The 25,971-nt window shown below is 41.7% G+C and overlaps 1 protein-coding gene across 1 annotated transcript in view; it reads right to left on the bottom strand.

The window, feature by feature from the left end:
• The window catches only part of LOC134212740 (neural cell adhesion molecule 1-A-like), a 416,812-nt gene that overhangs the window by 162,182 nt on the left and 228,659 nt on the right, over positions 1–25,971 (bottom strand). The window contains exon 3 of the mRNA XM_062690855.1: positions 21,905–22,034. Within this exon, the coding sequence (XP_062546839.1) occupies positions 21,905–22,034 (130 nt within the window). The remainder of the gene's footprint in view (positions 1–21,904; positions 22,035–25,971) is intronic.

Here is a 25,971-nt window from a genome sequence, read left to right as displayed (position 1 = left end):
CTCTAGTGCGTTTTGGCCCAAGCCAATTTTTAAATGCTTTAGAAAGTTATAACCATCTACAAATTTTGAATGGCAAATCATTGTGATATGTAGCTAGTTTTGTATGTTTTTGTCTGTACGTTGAAATGATTCGATATTTAGGTTTTGATTGGTTAAGAGGTTATTACACTCTGGTGGCCTGAAAAAAGACGATTTTCGGGATTCTTCTAAAGTACAAAATGAAGAAAAACATGAGATTTTCCAGCGTTAGTAGGATGTTAGTATTGAAAAATGAAAAAGAAAAAGCCAGCGATTCGAACATAAAATCAGGTTTTAGATGCAAAAATGGACAATAAAGTTGGCACCGAAAAACCGTTTTTTAATGATAAAGAAAAACGGCTACGTACGGTAACAGAAAAAGTATGTGTAGAATGCCGTTTTTGAATTAAAATGACCTCCAACTTTGAAGATATGGTTTTGAGATAATCGCGTCTTTTTGGCCTGTAACTTTGGAACAGAGTGCTTCATGAACCGATCAAGTAAAGTTTACGATAAAGTAGACACTTCATAAATCAATTGTGCAAACAATTATTTTTTTAACTATGTCAAGTGTACTAACCCCTTAAAACAGGCCTGCCCAACCTTTTCAAGCCATGAGCCAATTTTTAGAATTTACACTTGTTGGTGGGCCAGAAAATATTTTGTACATAACTTTTTGAATATTAAATAAAAATGATTTTTTTTTTCTATAATTTTTTTCGATTCAATTGCGTTACGTCAATCTTTTTTGTTTATTTTATTTTCGTCGTTGCATTAGAGATCCATTCGAAACATTAAATTAATCTATTCGCAATAATACATCATGTCTCCGTTTTCGCCTTTCATTCCCGTCAACATCATTTATAATTAGTAGGAGTTTAGTTCCCTAACGTTGATGAAGTTGATTGTCTTAATAAAGATCGTCAATATTTGAGGAATATTGATCGTTCTCGCATATCGATTCTTTTGGTGAATATGGAATGGCAGGGAAATATCGTGATTGCTTAGAATTGTCACAACGCCATTGTTCTTTCCTGTAATTGCTGGTGCTCTATCAATCGTAAGGTCACTTAAGTTTTCGAAGGAGAAAAAAAATTCTTTACACATGTTTTAACAGCCCTCAGGCTTTCCCCGTTAGTTGTTCCCTGCATTGGGAATAAAGCTGCCAATTTCTCTGTCATCCAAAAATGACCATAAAGACAGCCACCTTTGTCACGTTTTTCATGACGGTATTTTCATCGCTTGCGAGAGAGTAGAATATGAAGCTGACGGCTTTTTTACCTTACGTAGCTTTCAAATCTTCTGCGAGAACTTTTACTCTTCGCCGTGTTCCGCGCAAACTATGCTACAGAAGGAGGCTGTTTCCTTATTAGGACACGATGTCAACAACAACCGAAATGCATTCCTTAACCTTCCTAGTGCATTAAAACAAAGTTACACATCCCTAGTAGCATTTTGATTTTATGCTGGTTTTATAACACCCTTGTAGAGTATGGTCATATGGTCTTCAAGAGTGTTATAAAACTTAAAATGTTACATGGGATTGTGCATTAGCGGGTCAAAAATGACCCCAAATTGAATTCGCTCCCAAAAGTTCATTTTCGAACCGATTTTCAATCTTTTGGAACCAAATTTAAGATATGGATTCCACGGATGTCGTTACGGACAGATTTTTGCACTTTGGCCATTTTGGTTTCCAGGAATCGATGTTGAAGGAACATAGATTCTTAGGCCAATTTTTAGCGTGATTTCTTGCCTTTCGAAGGGAGATTTTGGAAATGCTCATTAATTTGCCTAGCAATAATTCTAATAGAATGTAGCCATTGTCCATTTCCATGGATCAACACAATTCCTGATTATTACGCGGTCCGGCGTCCCTCCGGAAGATCCGGAACATCCGTGTAAGTGGTCAATTCATTGAACTCATCCTAGAATTGCGCGGTTTTTTCCAAAGCTTTTAATTATCGAGCGCTGAGTAACAAATCTCGCGTGATTTTTGAAAACGTCGTAAGTCCAAAAGAGAGGCTCTCTTTCATTACGCTCTCTTTTGCTAATATCTAAGCTAGCTTAAAATTTGTTGCAATATTTTCACCTCAGCACACTAGACAAAGATATTTTCTTCAGATCGGTGCTGGAAAATCCAATGTAAATGTTAGTATGGCTTTGTAATAATCGAAAGAGAAAGTAAACAAAGAGAGCCTCTCTTTTGGACTTACGACGTTTTCAAAAATCACGCGAGAAATGATTGTGGTGACCCATTTTGATGAACCTGCGTGGCCACCACATCATCCTTAAAATCGGTCAATTCATGAAACTTGTTATAGTTTTTCTATTTTCGTATCCTGAGTAATGGATGATCGTTGTAACCCATTCTCAGGAACGAGTGTAGTCACCAATGAAACTCTGCATGATCAAAAAAATTGTAATTATAGTCAATTTATAAAAATTAAGATGACACTATTTTTATTGAAAGGACAATCACATTAACCCAGAAAATATTTTCAAGTATGGCATAATTTGCTTCCATGATCGATATTCAGTCATAAATCATCGACTCATGAAAGTTTGACTTAAAATAAAAATTTACAGAAAAATATATCAAGCTCTTTTAGTGAAATGTATTCAACCGTCTAAGACGAATTAAGTACTCTCCATTTAATTCCACCAATTATTTTCGATATCTTTGCAGATACGTATTTTGACCACAACTGTGTGGTCATCTTCAGTGTCTCGTACTTGACTCGACAAGTCGAGTATTTAGAGAGTATTTAATTCGTATCAACCGTCTATGATAAAAATTTACTTTGGTTGAATCTTTTGACAACTTTTGGTCAAAAATTTCTTGCAGGATGATGGATCATCAAAAACCTATCTTATAATTTTAAATTTTTATTAACAGGAGGTCTATAATGGCAGCAAAGAGGTTCAACTATAAAAAGAACACCTGAAATATTCTTAAATTTTTGGGATGACAATATCAGGTCGACAACGTCGAAAACGGGTCGAAAACGAGAGAAAATCGAGGGTACACAAAATCGCGAAGTGACAACACTGGGTTGATACTGTTTTATTAGGTTAACATGATGAAACTTTTATGCCCAGAGAAGGACCGGTAATCGGAGGGACCAGGAATCGAAACCCGCCACCCTCAGCATGATCTTGCTTTGTAGCCGCGAATCTTACTGCACGGGAAAGTAGGGCCCCGCAGAAAGCATCACAACAACTTTCATGAGATGATCAATAAGTAGAATAACAAACAGTTTTCAAAAGATCGTTTTCTAGTAGGATGAGTATCAAGTGTTGACCAATCCGTAGGAACTTTAGAAGGACATCCAGTGATCACTTAAGTCATGTGTACGGATTACGAGAGGGCCTCCACTGGCCATTCAAGTCCATAACTGAGGGTCACGACAAAAATATTTTGCTCAGATTTCGATAATAGATTTTTTATAAAACCATGCTCCTATGATTCGAGATTCGTTAGTTTACACCTTTTAGGAATATTACGGGCATTATTCGTGAAGGAGTGGCCACTCAGGTCCATGAGAATGGGTAACGATAATTTTCTATAACTCAGAGAATGTTAATGAAAAACTTTAGAAAAGCCGCGCACTTTTAGGATGAATTCCATGAATTGACATTTTTTACGGACGTTCCGGATCTTCTGGAGCACCTCCGGTGGCCACCCTGATCCACCAAAATAGGTCCCCACAATCATTTGTTACTCAGAGTACTATGAGGAAAAGCTTTGGAAAAAACCGCATCCTTTTATGTTAAGTTTCATGAATTGACCATTTTTAAAGACGTTCCGGATCTACTGGAGGACCACCGGTGGCCACCCAGGTCCACCAAAATAGGTCACCACAATCCTTTGTTACTCAAAGTACGATAATGAAAAGCTTTGGGAAAAAAACGCGCACTTCTAGGATGAGTTCCATAAATTGACCACTTCTACGGATGTTCCGGATCTTCCGGGGGGACACCGGACAGCGTAATAACCAGGAATTGTATTGGTCCATGGAAATGGACAATTATTACTACGCAAATTAATGAACTTTTCCAAAATAACCCTTCGAAAGGCAAGAAATCAGGCCAAAAATTGGCCTAAGAATCTAAGTTCCTTCAACATCGATTCCTGGGAACCAGAATGGCCAAATTGCAAAAATCTGTCCGTAGCAACATCCACGGATTCCATATTTTCAATTTGGTTCCAAAAGATTGAGAATCGGTTCGAAAATGAACTTTTGGGAGCGAATTCAATTTGGGGTAATTTTTTACCCGCTAATGCACAATGTGTCACTTTTTTGTTGTGGCGTTCCTAGAGGTTGCTGATAGCTGGTTATCACCCCAAAATTTTCATTTCCAAAAGTTAGGAAAAGTCAGAAAATTTCAACGCCCTATCTCATTTGATTACAAAGCTACAACGTTTTAAAATCATCTCAGGGCCCAGTGGTGCATTTGAACGTGTTCAATTTGCGTTCACAAAAAATGAACTGAACCTATGAGCTTATGAACAGATCACTCGTTCAGATAAAAAAACTGACCTCGAAGGAGGCTTTGCACGAACGTAGTATGAACCAAGATGAATACACCACTAGGTGTTCCAATCTGCCAAATTCACGATTCAGCCATCTTGGATTTTAGTATGGGAGAGATTTTTTTACCCCCGCCTTCTTCTCTTCCATAAACTTGGCAGATTGAAACACCTAGCTGTGTATTCATCTTGGTATGAACTCTGTCATTCGCTCAGCAGCTTGTCAATGTTAATTACTCAATTATTCAAGTTGAATCCGCATAAATGAGTATTCATTCGAGGACTTCGAATACCTCTCTGTTAAAGAAAATAATTATATTCTTATTTTGTATTGAACAGTTAAAAAACCGGCAATTTGCAGATCAAAATTCAAGTTATGAGCAGTAAACCCTTACAATCAACAATTTGAGAATTGAAACCGGATAATAATCGAAAGAAAGCGTCTTTTTAATGCATATTTACGGAAAGGATAAGGCTTCAAAATACTTAATGAATCGCAAATTTGCTTCACTCAAAAATTAAGAAAGCTCTGATTTTACATGCCACATTATACACATGGGTACACAGTGCATTTTATTTTTAGTTTAGTAGAAGCGATTTTATCTGTTATTATTAATCTTCCATCATACGATAAAATAAAAGCTAATTTCATTTTATTACTTGAAATCCTTTCAAGTTTTTGATTGAACTGTTAGTGACCTATATAGAGAATAAGGTACTACTCAAATAGTTATTTTATTGACATCTACAATTTGAAGTTCTTAATCAAGGTGCTACATTATAGAAATTCATTGCTGCTTCTTTGGCTGCTAGACATGTTGAAGAATTTGTTTGAAAAATTAAACATAATTGAATCCGATTCATCATCGCATATTTGATCAACTTGATTTTGATTGTAACTGCTTCAACCGTATTGCTATATGCATAATATTATTATAACTCACTGTTAGCTAAGATAATTTTATCTTTAGATCAAAACTACTTATCAGAATGTTTTGCCGAAAAATAACATGTAGACATTTTTCTCTTTATTCGGCTTTCCATGTTTGATTGACGTTACGTTGGGAATATTTATGCCGTTTTTCTCCATTTCAGGAACGGTCATTGCACTATAGTGTTAACCAGAAATTTTGAACTATAGCTTAATTTATAATTAAAAAAATAAAACTTGCAAGCCGCCATTACTGAAATATCAATTATAACATCAATCTACTGCCATGCGATATCATGCGCAGTCTTGAAAAAATAACCTATAGTTTACATATGTATATATAACTTTTAATTTTCCTAATGTATGTACTTTACTTTGGCATAATTTTGAACGCGTTCAAATTTTAGATCAGAACGCAGAGTTCAAGAGCCAAATGGAAATTTTGAACGATGATCTAAGATTGCTTTGATCAAGTTCTGTTTTTAGGAACGCACATGCTATTTTTAGCTCGCGTTCAGTTCAAAATGCAACACTGTCTGGGCCAAAATATACCCCAATGCACTAGGAACGTTAACAAGTTCTCCGTCCTGGAAAAAAATAATTCGTTTTGCCAAATCTTACTAACAGCAAAACTGGTTCGCACTGCATCTTCTGACTTCGTATTAGCTCGAGTGAAAAGAGTTTGTTGGTTCGATAATCCATTGTACCAATAATTTGTATCTATAAATGGAAATTTGAATTGAAACTTTTGAAATTCTATCAACTTTTGTTTCCTACCTGGGTCCTTTCAAATATCATATTTCATAGAATGCTTGGATTCATATTTTATTCCCACAATAAAGGAACGTTTTTTCAACGTGAATATAAACAACTTCGATCAATCTTTGTTGAAAACGCGATGTTCCACATCAACCTTTTGGATCTTGGGGTCGCTTATGCAATCATTTCAAATTATGTAAAATATTATTTTTCGCTTCAAATTCAAATAATGGTTCAATATGTAATAATGATTAATAAAAAAAACTTCTGGAGCTAGAGAGAAACACTGACGAGCCGATTATGAGGTTATTTTTCTCACATGCCACATTGTTCAGAAGAAATGTAACGAAATAGCAAACCAAAGTTGTTCCATATTGAATGTACCCCCATGCCATTCCATTTGGAATTTAAATAAGCTGATTGTTCAAAATGTAATAATTTGTCCATTGACCTGAATTGATCAAAAGTATTATACGGCTCATATAAAAATCTCATCCTCCGCTTATTGTTAGTCGCAATGAAAAATGAGCGCCAGATAGTCGCCAAACAAACACATGCCTCCGGAAAAAAAGCTACTACGATCATTTTGAATACTTGACCGAAACGTGGTGGATTCTAGCGATGAATGCTTCGATAGCACGTGCTATTTCACTGCGGATAAATTTTACACAAAATGATCACGGAAGTTGTCATTTTGTTGCAAGGCACAACAATTTATTAAACGAGGAAAAACTTATCGAAATTTCAACAAGATCGTAGTATGATTGAGAATTTTTTAAAGTTTTATATGGAAAATTCGATTTGGAATTTCATAGGCAATTATCTCAATTAACCAGTTTCAAATGCATGCAACGAACGTTCAATTCAATATTTGGCCATCATGGTGGCTATTTGTTTTATCCTAAAGATGTATCAAGGAACACATGTAGAAAGTAAGAACCATAGAATATATTGTAGCTTGAATCATAACATCAATGAATGCGCACCGACGAAAACATAAACCTATACAGGGTGCGGCACAAAATAATGCGAAAATGTTTAAACTTGACTATTGGGTTAATTTGAGTAGCTAGTGACTAATTACTGTTGAACGTATATTTGTTTATGTTTACTTTCAAGTGCGCACCGAGAGTTTATAATTGATTTATTGCAATTTTGAAAAAAGGTACGCAAAAGAAGTGTCTACTAGTTTGTTGCTCGCCCAGAAGACGCCGAATGAGATTCCTATGGTGGTAGGATGTCTTTTGGCCACAGTTTATCGCCTTAAAATGTCTCTACATGATGGATCTAAGCAGCGGAAGCCGGGAAGTGGATGTCCGTGAATCTGATCAAATCATCTCGTGGAAAGATTTCTCACAACCTGGTGCGTTCCAGCAGAAAACTTGCCAAGAAAGTCAAAGGGAGGAAAACGCCGCTTTATTACCAACTGGGTAATAAAGATTGCATTCTTTGTTGAAGAAGGAAAAAAATATAATCCTGTTTTTCGACGCGGAAAGCTTTTCAGCATCTATGCTGACGCCAACGGCTGCACGGATCGGTTCATTTCACCGAAGAAAATTCCGGATGTTCTGGAGAAAGTGAAGGTTAAATTCCAAACCAATCCGGCTGGTGTCATGATGTTTGGTTGGGGCATCCAACGGTTTAAAACTGCCGCCTGTTTTCATTGATGTTGGGGTTAAAATCAATACCGAATTGTTTATCGGTATTTTCTAGGACCAAAACGTTGTCCTACTGCATGATGGAGCGCCATGTCACATGTCCAATCGACCCAACAATGGCTGAAGAAAAACATGAAATTTTGGACGAAAGAATAGTGGCCCCCTAGCAGTCCAGATCTTATTCCGTTGGGTTATACGATAGGGGCGTATGTTAAAGCATGAGCCTACAAACCATCGCACGCTTGTGTGAAGACCCTAACATCAGCCATAACATGCACATGGCAGTCGATGTCGGAGGACTAGGTTCGAAAGGCGTGTTCTAGCTCCGGCGTCGTCTTGGGATATTATTAATAAAAAAAAGCACACATTCAGTAAATTTTTTTGAAAGGACCTTATAATGATAACTGAGCTGGAAAATGTTGAGATTATTGCTTGGCGCAGTTCAAATGAGATTTAAAAGAAAAAGAACCAATTTTTGCATTATTTTATGCCGCACCCTGTACTCCAAAGGATTTACAGTACAGTGAATTTTGCTGGAAAATAAAATCCGTATAGGGATACGGCAGGTATTTCCGTCCATCGTCATAGGGGCTAAAACCAACGAAAGCAACGTACATTTGCTAGAACTCCACTATAGCAGAACGTTTCTCCTGAGTTTACGATTTGGTACGTATGAGTTTTACAAAAAAGCGTCTCTTTTATTGGTTTTCGAGACTATGACGAACAGATGAAAATACCTGCCGTCTCCCTATGTGGTGTATTTGATGAACATAGATAATGTTTCCTTTAGAACAGAACGGGCTGATTGCCAATAATGAAAGTTGCAAAGCAGAATCACAGAAACAACATCAGGCTTCTATAGAAGCCGACGGTTTTCCCACAAAGCCCTACCAGGACTAGGGTAAACTGGGGTAATATGCACCCCCGGGGCAAAACGACCTTTTGGCATTTTTAGCGGTGTTCCAGGAATATTTTCAAGAATGTTTACTACGGAGTTGGTAGTTCGAGATCCGAACTACATGCTCTGTAGTAAATGCTATCGAAAAACTGCCGAAAATGTACTCAAAAATGCCAAAGGGTCGTTTTGCCCCGGGGTGCATATTACCCCAGTTTCCCTACATCCTAACTACTCCGATGAATCTGAATGCAAAACTACATAGTCGTAAATGCATTTTTAAGAGCAATGCGCGGGTATAAAATCGGACAAGATGTGTCTGCTCCAGTTCTGTTTTGGATCCCGCGTTGCATCTCAGAACAACAACACTTCCGTGTGCAGTGCATTCATTATTTTGTGCAGCTTGTGTGCATTAATCTTTTAAGACTAAAATTTACCGCACTTGCTTGCGGTAAGGCTGAAGCGCCAGAGAGGATTGCTTCCAGGCCAAGGCATCCATGCGGACTGCACCGCCGTAAAATCTTCCCAGAGTCTCGCTGTTGTTACATCGAGAGATGGGTATAGCGTTGCAGGAAGTGGGGCACATGTGATACACCCAGAATCGCTCCCCGGCAGAGGTTCAGAGCCAGGATATCTCCCGTTTTAAATTTCATGAGGTGTAAAATAACTTCTGCTTCACTGCGGATTTTAGTGCTTTGCCGAGCTCTTGATGGCGAAGGAAATTCTTCCTGGAAGCATCACAGGCAGCAGTGAGTGGCTCCAAATGCACATTTTGCTGCCCTGTTTTGGCTTGTATGTGGCCCCAAACAGGAAATGCAGCTTGAAGGTCGTTTCGAATTGGTGCCATGGTTGTTGCAGATATGTTTTGGTGAAGTTGTGAAACGAAAATGGAAGAAGGGCAGCTGCAGTAAGGAATTCAGAGGCTTAGAACAAAGCGGAATGCTTTTACAGCCGAGCCGCTCCATGAATCCCAAGCTGGCAATTGCAATTAACAAGAAAGTGGCAAAATGTATCACTGCTCGGTCTCGTGCGATGTTGATTTGAACAAATTTGAACATGGAATAGTCCTTTCACCCAAAACAAAATGTTGTGACATTCTTTCTATTAGGGGAGAATTGGATAAGCCCGGTACTGTGGGTAAGACTTTTGCAAGAAATTTCTTTTCAAGTAGCTTTATGACCACTTGCCTTGCTAATTTTTATTAGCTTTGATATGAAACGCATAAAACCCACAGTGAACTGTCAAATGTCAAGAAAATTGACAAAATAAGCGCAAACACCGTTGACGCGTTAACGGATTAATTTTTTTTATTGCTAAAGCTTTAAAGTAAAAAAATGCTTTCAAAATATCAGTTAATTCATATTAATACTCTTTTCGCCATCAAGGTGGCCTGAAAGGTGCATATGGTCAAAAATGTGTTTAATATGGTGCTCTTGGAAAAAAATGGGTCATGGGGTAAGCCCGTCACTAATTAAGTGCGGTAAGCCGAGCAGCCGTTTTGCATTTAACTAGAATCTGGCAAACCCTTTAACTGATCAATTGTCCACAAAATTAGGTAAATGGTGGATGTAATGTCTTCTTCTTCTTCTTATTGGCATTACATCCCCACACTGGGACAGAGCCTCCTCGCAGCTTAGTGTTCATTAAGCACTTCCACAGTTATTAACTGCGAGGTTTCTAAGCCAGGTTACCATTTTTGCATTCGTATATCATGAGGCTAGCACGATGATACTTTTATGCCCAGGGAAGTCGAGACAATTTCCAATCCGAAAATTGCCTAGACCGGCACCGGGAATCGAACCCAGCCATCCCCAGCATGGTCTTGCTTTGTAGCCGCGCGTCTTACCGCACGGCTAAGGAGAGCCCCATGTTATGTATGGTGTACGATAAAAAATCAGCAAGGAAAGTCTAAAATATCATTGAAAGATGAATTGGTCCAATTCGTGTATACTCATTGCAAAATTGACAAATAAAAGTATTGTTTGCACAAACGATAGATACTCTCGACACGAATTGTATTCCAGGCACAGTCTTAATGGTAGCGATACTGTTTTGTCTTAACTTCACTGCATACTAATACATTTACGATCTAGCTTGCTGAAGAGCCTCTCGTGCAAATTCTTTAGAATTTTCCGTGGTCATTCCGAAGAATAATCATTGGACACTCCTTGAAAATTCTGAATGATTTTCCGAAGAAATTTGAAACAATATCTCGCGGAAATTCGGAAGAATTACACATGAAAATCTAGAAGAACTATAGTTGTTGTAGAATGCTTTGGTAGGAGCACATTTCATGACCAACATTTGAAAAGAGCATAACAGAAAATAATTATTCCTTCTAATTCTTAGTCTACATATACAGCCTCATATGTGGACAAAGATTCAGAAGGATTAAATTTTGGCTGTTACGCCCTTTTCAAATGTTTGTCAAGATTTATCGATGTAAATCTTCATATATTGATGCCATCAGACGACTTACTTACTTTTGGTTATTACTCAAATAGTCGAAAACAACAATAATTGAGACAGGGGGTCCCGTAGCGTAGTTGGCTACACGTTCGCCTTTCAAGCGAATGGTCATGGGTTCGATTCCCAGCCCCTCCACCAAAACCCTCGTCAGTCGCCGGATGCACAGCCTATGCGGTGGCGTATTGGGGTGCACGCCTCACCGTCACGGCTGCCTGATGACGACTGACAACTTGTTCTTCTCGGAGGCATTCCTCCAACGTTATCCGGATAAATGCAACGATCATTGGGTACACGACATGGACAAAACGAACACAATGGACTTACGACGAGATGAACCAGCAACGACAACAACAATGAATAATGACAAAATCTAAAAATAGATTCTGTGTGGATTCTGGCTACAGAATACCACAGTAGATCTCGGCACAGTAGCGGTCAAGTAACACAGAGTGCCTATCAAATAAATAAAGGAATAAAAAAAAACAATAATTGTGCCCAATCTATTATTTAAGCCATCAAATGTTTCAAGCGAAATTGATTTTATGTTCGGCAACTTTTGCTAATCTGAGCTCTGGTGATGTATGCTTTCGAAGCTCATGAAAGGTTGGTGCATATTAATCAACTGTATAATATGAATTTATTCAACCGTCGAATACGAGTTTAGTATTTTCCATTTACTTCCACTCAGTGGCGTAGCCAGAAAATTGGTCTGGGGGGGGGGTTTCTGAACATTTTTTTTCGAAAAAAAAAATTTCTTCCAAAAATTTTGTCTCTGGGGGGGGTTTTATACCCAAAACCACCCCCGTGGCTACGCCACTGATTCCACTATGTTACTAAGTGTGAGGCCGTCTTCAGTGTCTCGTACTTGACTCGACTTCGACTTCGTACTTGACTCAACGGCCTCACAGTTGAGGTCAACATACGTATCTGTAAAGATAACAAAACGTAGTTGAACTAAATGGAAAGAACTAAACTCGTCTTAGACGGTTGAATACATTCCACTGAAAGAGCCCAAATATTTTTTTTATGAATTTATTTTTACTAGCCATCAACCATTTACTTTACTCCTAATTGACTCAATTATAGAAAATAAAATTGTAGATCTCAAACTTACGCTTTTGGTTGCAATATCACAGAGCCGGAGTGATTCTTTCCAATTTTTCAAAATGGCATCATCAAATAAACGCCTATATGAAAATCGTCACAGTGCTCGATAAAATCATTGCTTGATGCTGTTAATCATCACACAATAATTCTAAACTCGCGCAATTCAACCATTCCTATTTTTTTGTTTCACTAGAACTTATATAAACTTATTGGAATACCTACATTTAAAAATGCATCATTAAACTGAGCAAAACATCACCTAGACCCAAGAGTTTCTAGCCCCACCGTGCTGCCAGGAGCCTTATTTTTTAATACCATTTAATACCATCTGGCATCACCATGTCGTGGAACGCCCATGTTTTTATTTACATCGCATTCTCTACCGTCCCGCGAGAAAATGAGAGTAAAGGTTCCCCTAAACACACGCGACGCAACAGTCGCGATGCGATTCTATCGCTTGGCGACAGCGATTCTGCCGCAGTTGGTATGCAGCGTCCCAACGATAGAATCGCGGCGACTAGTTGTCGCCGTCGCGGCGATGAAATCGCTTAGGTCTGGGGGAATCTTAAGACGTTGAAAGATTAAGTAGAATGTGTCGAATGCCGAAGAGATTTGAGGTATGCCGGAAAAGCTATCGTTATGTCAAATAAAAGCTTTATCAAACGATGCTTAGCAAGAATAGCTATTTTTTAAGCAGATGTGAACCCCATTGCAGTAGTATATGACCCACAAAATTCAGGAAAAGTTGCTTTCTGTCATAAATATCAATCAAATAATGTAGTCGTACGCATGTTAGGCTGCTAATGAGGTATGAAACCCTAGATATTTTTTTTTCATTTTCGTGACGAATAAAACACGGGCTTACTCGCTTGCTCGATGGCTACTGCAAACTCAAAATTGCTTGGAATTTCTGCGGGAAATTCGTCGGAATGAAGATTTTCAGAATTTTTAAGAGAAAGTGGTTCAAATTTCTACAAGTAAATACTTCGAAATATCCGCGGAAGATTCTGAGGAATGTTCACGAAGAGTTCTCCGGAATTTCCAAAATTCTTCAGAGTTTCCGTGGAAGAATGTTCAGAATGTGGATTTCCATAAAAAATCTTTGAATTTCAACGACAAATTGCAAGAGAACAAGACCATGTTGAGGGTGGCTGGGCTCGATTCCCGGTCTAGTCTAGAGAATTTTCGGGATGAAAAGTATCAACGTTATACAACGATATACAAATGCAGAAAAGGTAACTAGACCTAGAAACCTGGCAGTTAATAGAGCTTGATGAACACTAAGTTGTGAGGCGAAAATGTCATCATCACCGCTAGATGGATTATTTACTTACTTACTTACTTATGGGTGGGCGACTTGAAAGAACTCCTTCCTAAGTGATGTCCAGTTATCGCATTAACCTGTTGCCAGGTTAGATTTCGGTTGACTTCTTTTATTGCTTTATTGAGGCTTCGCCGCCATGAGCCTCTGGGTCTGCCTCTGCTGCGATGCCCCGATGGGCTCCAGTCTAATGCTTGTTTACAGATTTTATTTCCGCCCCTACGTAGAGTGTGGCCGACATAGCTCCACCTTAGATCCCGAATTTCTGTTGCTATCGGCCTCTGGTGACAACGACGATGAAGCTCGTTGTTTGAAATCCAGTTGTGAGGCCACCAGGCCCGAATTATATACCGCAGGCATCTGTTGATGAACACCTGCAGCCGTTGAGTGTTCTCCACTGATACATACCATGTTTCGCTAGCGTATAACAGCACAGATTTCACGTTAAAGTTGAAAATTCGTATTTTGCTGCGTTCACTTATCTGCCTGTTTTTCCACACTTTTAAACTCGCAAAGGCCGCCCTAGCTTTTTTGATTCGTGCGCCTATGTCGATCTTTGTACCGCCGTCTGACGCCATTTGGCTACCAAGATATTGGAAGCTTTCAACATTCTCCACTGGTTGCCCGGCTACTGTGAAACTGGAAGGGGTCACCGTGTTTTACATCCAACGATTTGGTTTTGTTGACGTTGATGACTAAACCTCTGAAGAGGAGCGCTCGGAAAGGTAGATGAGCTTACCCTGCATGTCAAAGCGCCGTTGAGCGAGGAATGCAACGTCATCAGCCAATTCGAAGTCGTTTAGGTGCTCCATGGCTATAGGCTGCAATAACAGTCCGCGGTTTGGTTCACGGTCAATCGCACCTACCAGAATCTCGTCGATTACGATGTCGTACAGTAACGGTTATAGAATACATCCTTGCATCACACCAGCTATGACTCGGATAGGGTCGAACAAGACCCCATTGAGCAACAGTCTACGCAAGAAAGCCTCGTACTGTGCCCCGATGAGGCCGATGATCGCATCGATTTTCTCTTGAATCCGGGCTAGGGTAATTTTGCATAGAACGGTACGAACAAACAGAACGGTACACAACAACAAAATGCCTCGCAAGTTATCGCATGCAGTCATGTCACTCTTTTTGGGCACCTTCACTAAGATACCTTGCATCCAGTCAATCGGGGAAGTTGGGGATATTACGAAATAAACAATGCAGTAGTTGAGCGGAGGTCATTGGGCCAGCTTTAGGCATCTCGGCTGGTATGCGATCGACCCCTGAGGCTTTATTCGATTTCATGCTTTGGATGGCTGTTTGAATCTCTAGCAGTGATGGAGCTTCGATATTGACGCGTGTTATTCGTCGGATCCTAGGTAGATCATGCCGAGATGGTGGTGGCCTAGCTGGCTCTTGAAAAAGTTGTTCGTAGAGCTCGAACCAGCGTTTCAGTTGGTCAGTTGGTTCGGTCAATAACTGACTATTCTCGTCTTTCACAGGCATCGTTGCTTTCATCTTCGCCCCGCTTAAGCGTCGTGAGATATCTTAGAGGAGGAAAATGTCCCCGGTTGCTGCGGCTCTCTCCTTCGTCGGCCCACGCTCGCATGTCCCGTCGAGCGTTTTACTTCCTTCTCAAGAGCCGAGCATCGTTGACGGGCTAAGACTTTGGCTCCTCTGGTTTTTGATCGCTCTATAGCGGCTTTGGCTTCTCTTCGCTCCTCTATCTTCCTCCATACTTGCGGTTAGCGACAGTATAGTAAGGTTTTGGACCCGTGTTATAAACCTGGCAACGATTATTCTTTCATTTATAGGTTCTCACTTCAAAAGCGCAGAGTGCTCCTGAGCGCTTAGTAGGAAGCCAACTCCGCGATGTCGGGGAGCGTGTTCACCTCGTAAACCAGAGTATAGCAGAACTTGTCCCGACAGCGTTCTGTGTTCTCTAAAGTTTGCCCAACGGACTTCACTCAGTCCCAGGATCTCAAGCTTCATGCGGCGTGCCTTATTGGCAAGTTGTGCCAATTTACCCTGCTAGTGTTAGGGTTAAAACGTTCCATGTTCCTATCCGTGTCCGTTGTTTCGAGCTAAGAGTCGTTGCCGTAAAATCAGTCCGTATTCTTTCATTATGGGATTCTCGAACAAATTGATGTTTCAGGAACAGTAGGTTGCTGGCCCAAGGTACTCTATCCACCTGGATGGGGCTGCCATCTTAGGTATAGCTTCCGGGGCATAGCATTTCATACTCGGCCGCTGGATATCAGAACATACGCTGTTGGAGCCGCACCTCCTTAGTGAATAGACGCTCGATCAGTCAGGTCAAATTTGTTTAAAGTCCCAGCAAACACCAGGACTAGGCTGGTGCGCTTTGAGCGGCACACGGTCGCTTTGATAAGGCCTGCTTGTGGACACATGCAGCTTTTTATAGAAGTTCAACAGAGCCCACTGTCGAACCCCACCATATCCTGGTCAGACCTTACTGGACGCACCCTCTCACTCTAGTTGATGTCAGAAGGATAACAGTGGCAAGGCTACACTACTAGCTAAGTACGCAACCCTTAGCTGGCGGTCAATTGTCATCGGAAGACCAGTGGAAGCGTGAGTATTGGAACATGTGAGGACCAGAGCTATGTTAGGCGCTCCTTCCCAGATGTCAACTCACCCTTTCGTAGCCCATAACTTTTGATCGGAAAAAGATATTGAGTATATTTACCCATCAAAAGTGGCATTTTTTAGCTCTAAAAGTCATCCGAATGCGACGTTTTCGAAAAATCTAAAACAAAAAAAGTAGATAAAAAATACTGTTTTTTTTAGGTACACCCTAGAGATGGTCGGGTTTCGGGTTTCCAAACCCGTCGGGTTCGGGTTGGGTTCGGGTTTGGAAATTTAGAAGAATGTCGGGTTCTGGTCGGGTACGGGTTTGTGAGATGATAAAATGTCGGGTCTGGGCCGGGTACGAGTTTGAGAAATAAAATATTGCATATTGCATATTTATTATTCGTTTCTGGTAATTTTAAGGTTTGTTCGTTATTTGGGCCAATACCCTTTTGGGTGTAAAGACAAATATAAAATATCTAGTTTGAGTTTATGCCAAAATATTAGTTCGGATCCAGCTCAGGTTTAAGACTCCAAAAATGGTCGGGTTTGATAAAATTTTTCATTTCGGGTTCGGGCCGGGTCCGGGTTTGAAAGAAATTTCTAAATCGGGTTCAGGTCGGGTTCGGGTTTACAAAATGTGAAACCCGACCATCTCTAGTACACCCTAATCCAATTAGGTAAAATTGCTCTAAATCAGCCAACTTAAGAGCTACAGAAAAAGGTTTTTTTTAGCTAAATTTATTGGAATGAGCTGTGCTACAACTTTGTAGATCATTACATGTCAGTATTCGGAGATGTAAAAAAAAATATTTTTAATTTTTATTTATATGATGAGCTTCCCTATTTTTTGAAAGAACCATAATGATGACCTTACTATTCGAACAATTTTGTAGAACAACACTTTTTTCTAAAAAATATAGTTTTGGCATAAAATGCATCTTTCCGCGTAAATCTGTTTCCTGGACCATAGTGCAATGTCCAGAAACTCATTTTTCATTATCCTTAGAATATCCTGAATACTTAAGAGGTTTCCATAATACCAAGTCTTGGTTGGAAGCTTGGAACATGGAACTGCAAGTCGCTAGGTTTTGCAGGTTGCGACAGGATGATCTACGATGAATTACATCCCCGCAGCTTCGACGTCGTTGCGCTGCAGGAGATTTGCTGGACAGGACTGAAAGTGTGGAAAAGCGGGCATCGGGCGGCTACCTTCTACTAAAGCTGTGGTACCACCAACGAGCTGGGAACCGGCTTCATAGTGCTGAGAAAGATGCGTCAACGCGTGATTGTGTGGCAGCCAATCAACGCAAGGATGTGCAAGCTGAGGATAAAAAGCCGTCTCTTCAACTATAGCATCATCAACGTGTACTGCCCACACGAAGGGTGACCCGACGACGAGAAAGAAGCGTTCTACACAGATAGAAAAAGTTGTTGAAATTTACACGAAAGTAATGCACATAAAAGGTATGCCAAAAAGAGCGTAATTTTAAACGATATTTTCGCTTGGATGTATGCAGTTTCTATTGCATCATGCCACTATTTATTCGATTAAGTGGTATAATGCTATACAAATTGCATACATTTAGGGTGAAATTGATGGAAAAGATTCATGTATGCTCAAAATAGTGTAATTTTTCGCGTCTGTATTTTTTACACGCTGATTAGTTTTCATTATTTTTTCTGTGTACGCACAGCTGGAGCAGACATACGATGGATGCGCACTGCGGGACGTCAAAATCGTCACTGGTGACATGAACGCGCAGGTAGGAAGGGAGGAAATGTATAGACCGGTCATCGGACCGGATAGTCTGCACACCGTATCGAATGACAACGGCCAACAATGCATAAGCTTCGCGGCCTCCCGCGGAATGGTAGTCCGAAACACCTTCTTTCCCCGCAAAAATATCCACAAGGCCACATGGAGATCACCTAACCAAGAAACGGAAAACCAAATCGACCACGTTCTAATCGACGGTAAATTCTTCTCCGACATCACGAACGTCCGCACTTACCGCAGTGCGAATATTGAATCCGACCACTACCTCGTTGCAGTATGCCTGCGCTCAAAACTCTCGACGGTGTACAACACGCGTCGTAGTCGGACGCCGCGGCTTAATATTGGGCGGCTACAAGACGGTAAACTAGCCCAAGAATACGCGCAGCAGCTGGAAGTGGCACTTCCAACGGAAGAGCAGCTAGGCACAGTGTCTCTTGAAGATGGCTGAAGAGATATCCGATCCGCCATTGGTAGCACCGCAACCGCTGCACTTGGCACGGTGCCCCCGGATCAGAGAAACGACTGGTATGACAGCGATTGTGAGCAGTTAGTAGAAGATAAGCATGGGCGAGATTGCTGCAACACCGCACGAAGGCGAACGATGCACGATATAAACAGGCGCGGAACAGACAAAACTCGATTTTCCGGAGGAAAAGCGTCAGCAGGAAGATCGAGACCGTGAAGAGACGGAGCAACTGTACCGCACTAATAACACACGAAAGTTCTATGAGAAGTTGAACCGTTCACGAAAGGGCCACGTGCCGCAGCCTGATATGTGTAAGGACATAAACGGGAACCTTCTTACAAACGAGCGTGAGGTGATCCAAAGGTGGCGACAGCACTACGAAGAGCACCTGAATGGCGATGTGGCAGACGAAGATGGTGGTATGGTGATGGACCTGGGGGAACGCGCGCAGGACATAATTCTACCGGCCCCGGATCTCCAGGAAATCCAGGAGGAGATTGGCCGGCTGAAGAACAACAAAGCCCCTGGGGTTGACCAACTACCAGGAGAGCTATTTAAACACGGTGGTAAGGCACTGGCTAGAGCGCTGCACTGGGTCATTACCAAGATTTGGGAGGAGGAAGTTTTGCCGCAGGAGTGGATGGAAGGTGTCGTGTGTCCCATCTACAAAAAGGGCGATAAGCTGGATTGTAGCAACTACCGCGCAATCACATTGCGGAACGCCGCCTACAAGGTACTCTCCCAAATTTTATGCCGTCGACTAGCACCAATTGCAAGGGAGTTCGTGGGGCAGTGCCAGGCGGGTTTTATGGGCGAACGCTCCACCACGGACCAGGTGTTCGCCATTCGCCAAGTACTGCAGAAGTGCCGCGAATACAACGTGCCCACACATCATCTATTTATCGACTTCAAAGCCGCATATGATACAATCGATCGGGACCAGCTATGGCAGCTAATGCACGAAAACGGATCTCCGGATAAACTGATACGGTTGATCAAAGCGACGATGGATCGGGTGATGTGCGTAGTTCGAGTTTCAGGGGCATTCTCGAGTCCCTTCGAAACCCGCAGAGGGCCACGGCAAGGTGATGGTCTTTCGTGTCTGCTATTCAACATCGCTTTGGAAGGGGTAATATACAGAGCAGGGATTAACACGAGTGGTACAATTTTCAATAAGTCCGTACAGCTATTTGGCTTCGCCGACGACATAGATATTATGGCACGTAACTTTGAGAAGATGGAGGAAGCCTACATCAGACTGAAGAGGGAAGCTAAGCGGATCGGACTAGTCATCAACACGCCGAAGACGAAGTACATGATAGGCAGAGGCTCAAGAGAAAATGTTAGCCACCCACCGCGAGTTTGCATCGGTGGTGACGAAATCGAGGTGGTAGAAGAATTTGTGTACTTGGGTGACTGCCGAAAATGATACCAGCAGAAAATTCGGAGACGTATAGTGGCATAGAGTTCGCCGCCGTACCAAACTGACAATCTACAAAACGCTCATTAGACCGGTAGTCCTCTACGGACACGAGACCTGGACGATGCTCGTGGAGGACCAACGCGCACTCAGGTTTTCGAAAGGAAAGTGCTGCGTACCATCTGTAATGGTGGGGTGCAGATGGCGGACGGTACGTGGAGGAGGCGAATGAACCACGAGTTGCATCAGCTGCTGGGAGAACCATCCATCGTTCACACCGCGAAAATCGGAGACTGCGGTGGGCCGGGCACGTAGCCAGAATGTCGGACAATAACCCGGTGAAAATGGTTCTCGAAAACGATCTGATGGGAGCAAGAGACGAGGTGCGCAGCGGGCAAGCAGAGATGCATCCTGAACAGAACATGAGCCAAGAGCGCGCCTTGGTGTTCTAAGTTTTGAACTCTGAACACAGTTCAGTGTGCACTGGGTTGGTACGCAAGCAAAACGATCATGGTAACTAAGATTCCTTAGATTTGGAACTATGCAAAAACATACGAGCATGCTTGATTACTATCCATTAGATGCCCACGTGTTCCATTACTAGCCGAAAATGAGTAGCACGCCGTCGCTTGAGTTTGTTTTCCTAGATACAAGTTGCTAAGTTAGGTCAGTGCTCTTGAACGGTGTTCAGTGTTCAGAACTTTTGAACATGAACACGCGTTCTCGTGTTCAGATGCATCTCTGCGGGCAAGGTGGATCGATCAGGTGGAAGATGACTTGCGGACCCTCCGTAGACTGCGTGGCTGGCGACTTGTAGCCATGGACCGAGCCGAATGGAGAAGACTCTTATATACCGCACAGGCCACTTCGGCCTTAGTCTGAATAAATAAATAATAATAATATCAAGTCTTAATAGCTATAATCCGGAAATCTAGAGCGAAAGAGATATATTTATTTCAGAATTATTTATTCGAAACCCAACAACGACAAAACAATGTTAACTTCTCAACTTTATTTTAATTGCGGGCTACTTATTCGTTTGGCGTACCTACGTTTTGCACGACGTACAATAAAACGTTAGACTTTTTAAGAAGCTACCGGTAACATTCGTTCTGTCACAAATTGACAGATAAGCATTCTCTTCTATTTCATTTTTAGTAGCTATGATACAATTTGATAAAACAATCACTTCTGCCTATATTTTCAAAAAATGCGGTCACTTTTAAAGACTAACTACTGTGGACGCACATTTCTATGACGCAAATTTTCAAACGTTTTTTATTCGCAACATAAATTGCATTCAGAGGTCCCGCCGGTGCACTCCACCAACGTCAAATATGTCGCAAATATATTTCTATTCTGACGGAAAAAGCTCCAATGTCGCTCCATCCGGCGTTATGCAATAACATTAGATCAGCGCACAGACGACGCCACGGCTATGACGTGAAATGAAAGCATTTCTAACATTTCTTCCCTGTGTTTCATCACAGTGAGTTCTGCTCCTGCTCTGATTGGAAGCAGATGCTACCCATAGAAGCAGCCTGTGTCTGTGCAGCACGGAATCGAGGTGTAGGCCACCGACTGACTGAAGCGACATGCTCTCTGATTACACTGAATTCGCGTGCGCTTAGACCGGTTCGAATGTTCCACGACCAACGCCGGGTGGCCACAGCTGTATCACGTGAATGTGGCCCTAACTGGTAGGGAAAATAGCCCGCCGACGACCGAGCCAGTGTGTGTGTTAGCCCGAAACAGAAGGTGAGATGCTGGTGACAGCTTGGCATAACGAATTGCACAACATCAGCGCAACGGAATGGGTTCGCGAACGGGCGGCGAAGTCTAATATGCAAGGAATTCCGGTTTCGTTCAGGGGCGCTTCCGGGATTCCTTCCGCTGCCGTCGTTGTCATCGTTTTCGTTTTCACCCTAACCCCAGGACCCCACCCCCTCGCAGCTCCACTCACCTGTACAGCGGAATGCCGGCGTTGTCTCGGAACCACAGCACCATGTTGATTTTATCGCGATTCGTCGCTAGAAGTGGACAGTGCAGTATTGCTTGGTGGTCTTCGATTGCTTCGACATCGGTTGTTTTAACTGGGGAAATGAAACAATCAGAACAAAATACACACATTCATATGGTTAAGTCCAATGGTCGATCGTTGAGCGCATGGGAGACGGTTCGTTCGATTGAACGGGGACTAGATAATGGGAATTCCGGTCGGGGATACAGGATATTGGGTGCTTGAAGTCCCAATTACTGGACTCTGGATGGTTCAGTGCTGTTGAACATATGGCTGGAAATGGGAACGATAATGGAAACGGTTGTCGACAGTCGAAGCGGATGCATGAGGGTATAGATTAAACTCGTTTCGGTGGAGATTGGAATTGGAATTTTGTGTTGTTTCTTTTCGGCTAGAATGATTGAAATTCACGGAAATGAACTTTTGAAATGGTATAATGTTGTAAAATGATAATTAGGCTATAAACTGTTTCGATTACTTTTACTTTATTGGGCAATGAAAAATCATGGCTCAAATTTCAACGGATGATATACATATTCAAATTGCCAATCCATTCAATTCCGTTAAAAAATAAATGCGATTGAATCACTTTAAAATCGGTGTGGTGGACTAAAAAATATTACGCCAAATTACAAATAAATTCTAAAATAAAAACTAACTCTGATTTTTTTTTAAATTTTCCATAAAATTAGGAATTACATATTGAGTATTGCGCAACCATGATACAGCAATCAATCAATGAAATTGACTATGAATGATGTTCATTATAATACTCATTGCTAAGATTTGAAAGAATTATCCTTTCATTCTGTAAACACGAACTGTAACACCAGCAATTATGGTTCAATATAGATTTTTTTTGGTTAAGATTGAATGTAGCAAGTTATTTAGAATATGTGTATCTGTTAAAGGTTAAAATACGAATCGATTTGATTTTCACTCTGCCCTCAATTGACCACCACGCTAAAATACCTTATGCCTGCATTGTCAACACATCCCACAGCTCGAATCCAAACATTCATATCTAATGCATGATGCAAGTCATTATGTAAGCCACCACCGCCAAGTCGTGTTCCATCACAAGCCCATGCATCATGGAAACTGCCCACACCGCAATAATTTATGAACTTCGGTTACCAGATTGTGGCACTCTCTACGCTTTCGCAAACTGCTCGCATGATGCTGGTTACGGCGGATATCGGAACCAACACTGCACTGCGAGGACACGCGCGTTTTCCAGATACATACTTGCATGGCATTTGAACTCTGGCCGTTCACGTCGGTGGGATGATGAACGAGGTTTAAAATGAGTTTTCCCTAATGGTGGAAAGCACAGAATCACGCCTCACTCGACGCATCCATGGTTTTTCGGTGAGCGATGTGGCCCTGAGAGGTCACACGGCAGTCAGTGGCCGAGGCGGTGGCGGTGGTGGTGACTCTGCGGTGGGTTGATGGAAATCTCATTTTACATCCTACTTCATTTATGATGGAAAACGGCTTCAACGTGGTTCCGTTGTCTGCTGCTTCTGGTTGCTGCCATCAACTCGCATCATCATCGTCGGGATGATGAGCTCCTATCTTAATATGGCGACGCTGGTTACTCTATGGCTTGGGCCTACGCGATGCGATGGATGACACTGGCAATGAATGATGGGAGCTAATTTGGAGATATCAGGTTTGAGCCGCGATATGAGGTTTAGCGAAGGATTCGCTCAAGGACGAAGTGCATGGCATTCCGCTTAATGAGGCTAATTTTTCATCTAGGTCTCATTACCGGGAGATAAAAATGATGGAGGAGTAATTATGATGGAAATCATGAAGTAATTTATGGGTTTTAATAGGAGATAATCATCCGGTGAGAGATTTCGAGATAAGATAAAATGCTTGCAATGAAAGTCGACTAATGTCCAATATCGCTGGTGATATAAATTATCAGCTTGACGTTGGCTCACAAGAAAGAACGTTTATAACGTTGATCTGGAAGAAACATAACATATGATAGAGGCGATGCATTTAAATCAATAGAATGCGATCAACTCTCAACGTTTATTTGACGATTCTAGGTTTTACGGTGAAACCCAGATTAGTCCACCTAGCGGTGATGATGCCTTTCTCGCTCATTATAAAATGTATCGAGAAAAGTACTTTAGAGAGGTCAAAATTGCACAAATATAAAGCAATTAATAGTTTTTGACTGTCATATAGACTTCCAAAACATTTTTAACAATTCTTTTTATTCTTTAGATTTCCACAATCTTGAAATAATTCATTATAAGCAAAAGGCGATGAAAATAATGAGTTGTTTTCAGGATTTTTCTAAGAAAAAAATGTTGCAAAATTGGATCGTGAATAAATCATATCAAAAGTGTCATATAATCGGGTGTAGACAAAATCAGGCAATTGCATTGCAAAGAATTAAAAATAATCTTATTTGAAGTTAAATTGTTAACACATAATCAATCAGAAACCTAAATGCGTCCATTGTTGAAAGAATTGAAACTAAATTTAGTGTACTTTTTCCAAAATCTCAAAAAAAAATCACAGTGTCTTTAAAATATTGAGAAAGTAGATAACACTGCTGCGAAATGGTGAGCGAAATGGTGAGTTGACATCCGGGAAGGGGCGCCTAACATAGCTCTGGTCCTCACAAGTTCCAATACTCACGCTTCCACGGCTCTTCCGATGACAATTGACCGCCAGCTAAGGGTTGCGTACTTAGCTGGTAGTGCAGCCTGGGCACTGTTGTCCTTCTGACATCAGCTAGAGTGAGAGGGTGCGTCCTGTGGAGTCTGCCTAGGATGTGGTGGGGTTCGACAGTGGGCTCTGTTGAACTTCTATAAAAAGCTGCATGTGTCCCCAAGCAGGCCCTATCAAAGGGACCGTGGGCCGCTCAAAACGCACTAGCCTGGTGTTGGGTGGGACTTTAAACAAATTGGACCCGACTGATCGAGCCTCTGTTTACCAAGGAGGTGCGGCTCCAACAGCGTCTGTTCTAGCATCCAGCGGCTGAGTATGAAATGCTATTCCCCGGAAGCTATACCTAAGATGGCAGCCCCATCCCGGTAGATAGGGAACCTTGAGCCAACAACCTACTGTTCCCGGAACAACAATTTGTTCGAGAATCCGATAATGAAAGAATACGGACTGATTTTACGGCGACGACTCTTAGCGCGAAACAAGAGACAATAATAGGAACATGGAACGTTTTAACCCTAGCCCAGCAGGGTAAATTGGCACAACTTGCCAATGAGGCACGCCGCATGATGCTTGAGATCCTGGGACTGAGTGAAGTCCGCTGGCCTAACTTTGGAGAACACAGAACGCCGTCGGGACAAGTTCTGTTATACTCTGGTTTACGAGTTGAACACGCTCCCCGGCATCGCGGAGTTGGCTTTCTACTAAGCGCCTAGGTACAATCTGCGCTTATGACGTGGGAACCTATAAAAGAAAGGATAATCGTTATCAGATTTAGAACATGGTTCCGAAACCTTACTATAATCCAATGTTATGCGCCAACCGATGCTGCCGATCTGCAAGACAAAGAGAACTTCTACAATCAACTCAATGCCGTCGCAGATAGAATTCCGAAGGGTGATATCAAGATCTGTTTGGGCGACTTCAATGCGAAGATCGGATCCGACAACTCGAACCATGAGCGCATTATGGGACGCCATGGTCTCGGAGAAATAAGCGAAAACGGAGAGCTGTTCGCAGAATTTTGTGGTAATAACGACATGGTGATCGGGGGATCGCTCTTCCCTCATCGACCGGAACGAGTTGGACGACGATTCAACACACGCCGACTGGAAGATGCCACGGTGAAACGGTCCTTCGTTGAAGAACTGGAGACGCGTGCTGCAGATATTCCGGAAGGTGGCAGCGTGGAAGACCAATGGACCGCCATCAAGAATGCCTTCATCGCCACCAGCGAGAACAATCTGGGCGAACTACGCACCCAGAGAAAACAATGGATCACCGATGAGACCTGGAGAAAGATAGAGGAGCGAAGA

The sequence above is a fragment of the Armigeres subalbatus genome, chromosome 2 (genome assembly GCF_024139115.2).
Source record: "Armigeres subalbatus isolate Guangzhou_Male chromosome 2, GZ_Asu_2, whole genome shotgun sequence".
NCBI classification, from domain to species: domain Eukaryota; kingdom Metazoa; phylum Arthropoda; class Insecta; order Diptera; family Culicidae; genus Armigeres; species Armigeres subalbatus.
The sequence above is the reverse complement of the archived record's forward strand: the minus strand, read 5'-3'. Positions and strand labels throughout refer to the sequence as shown.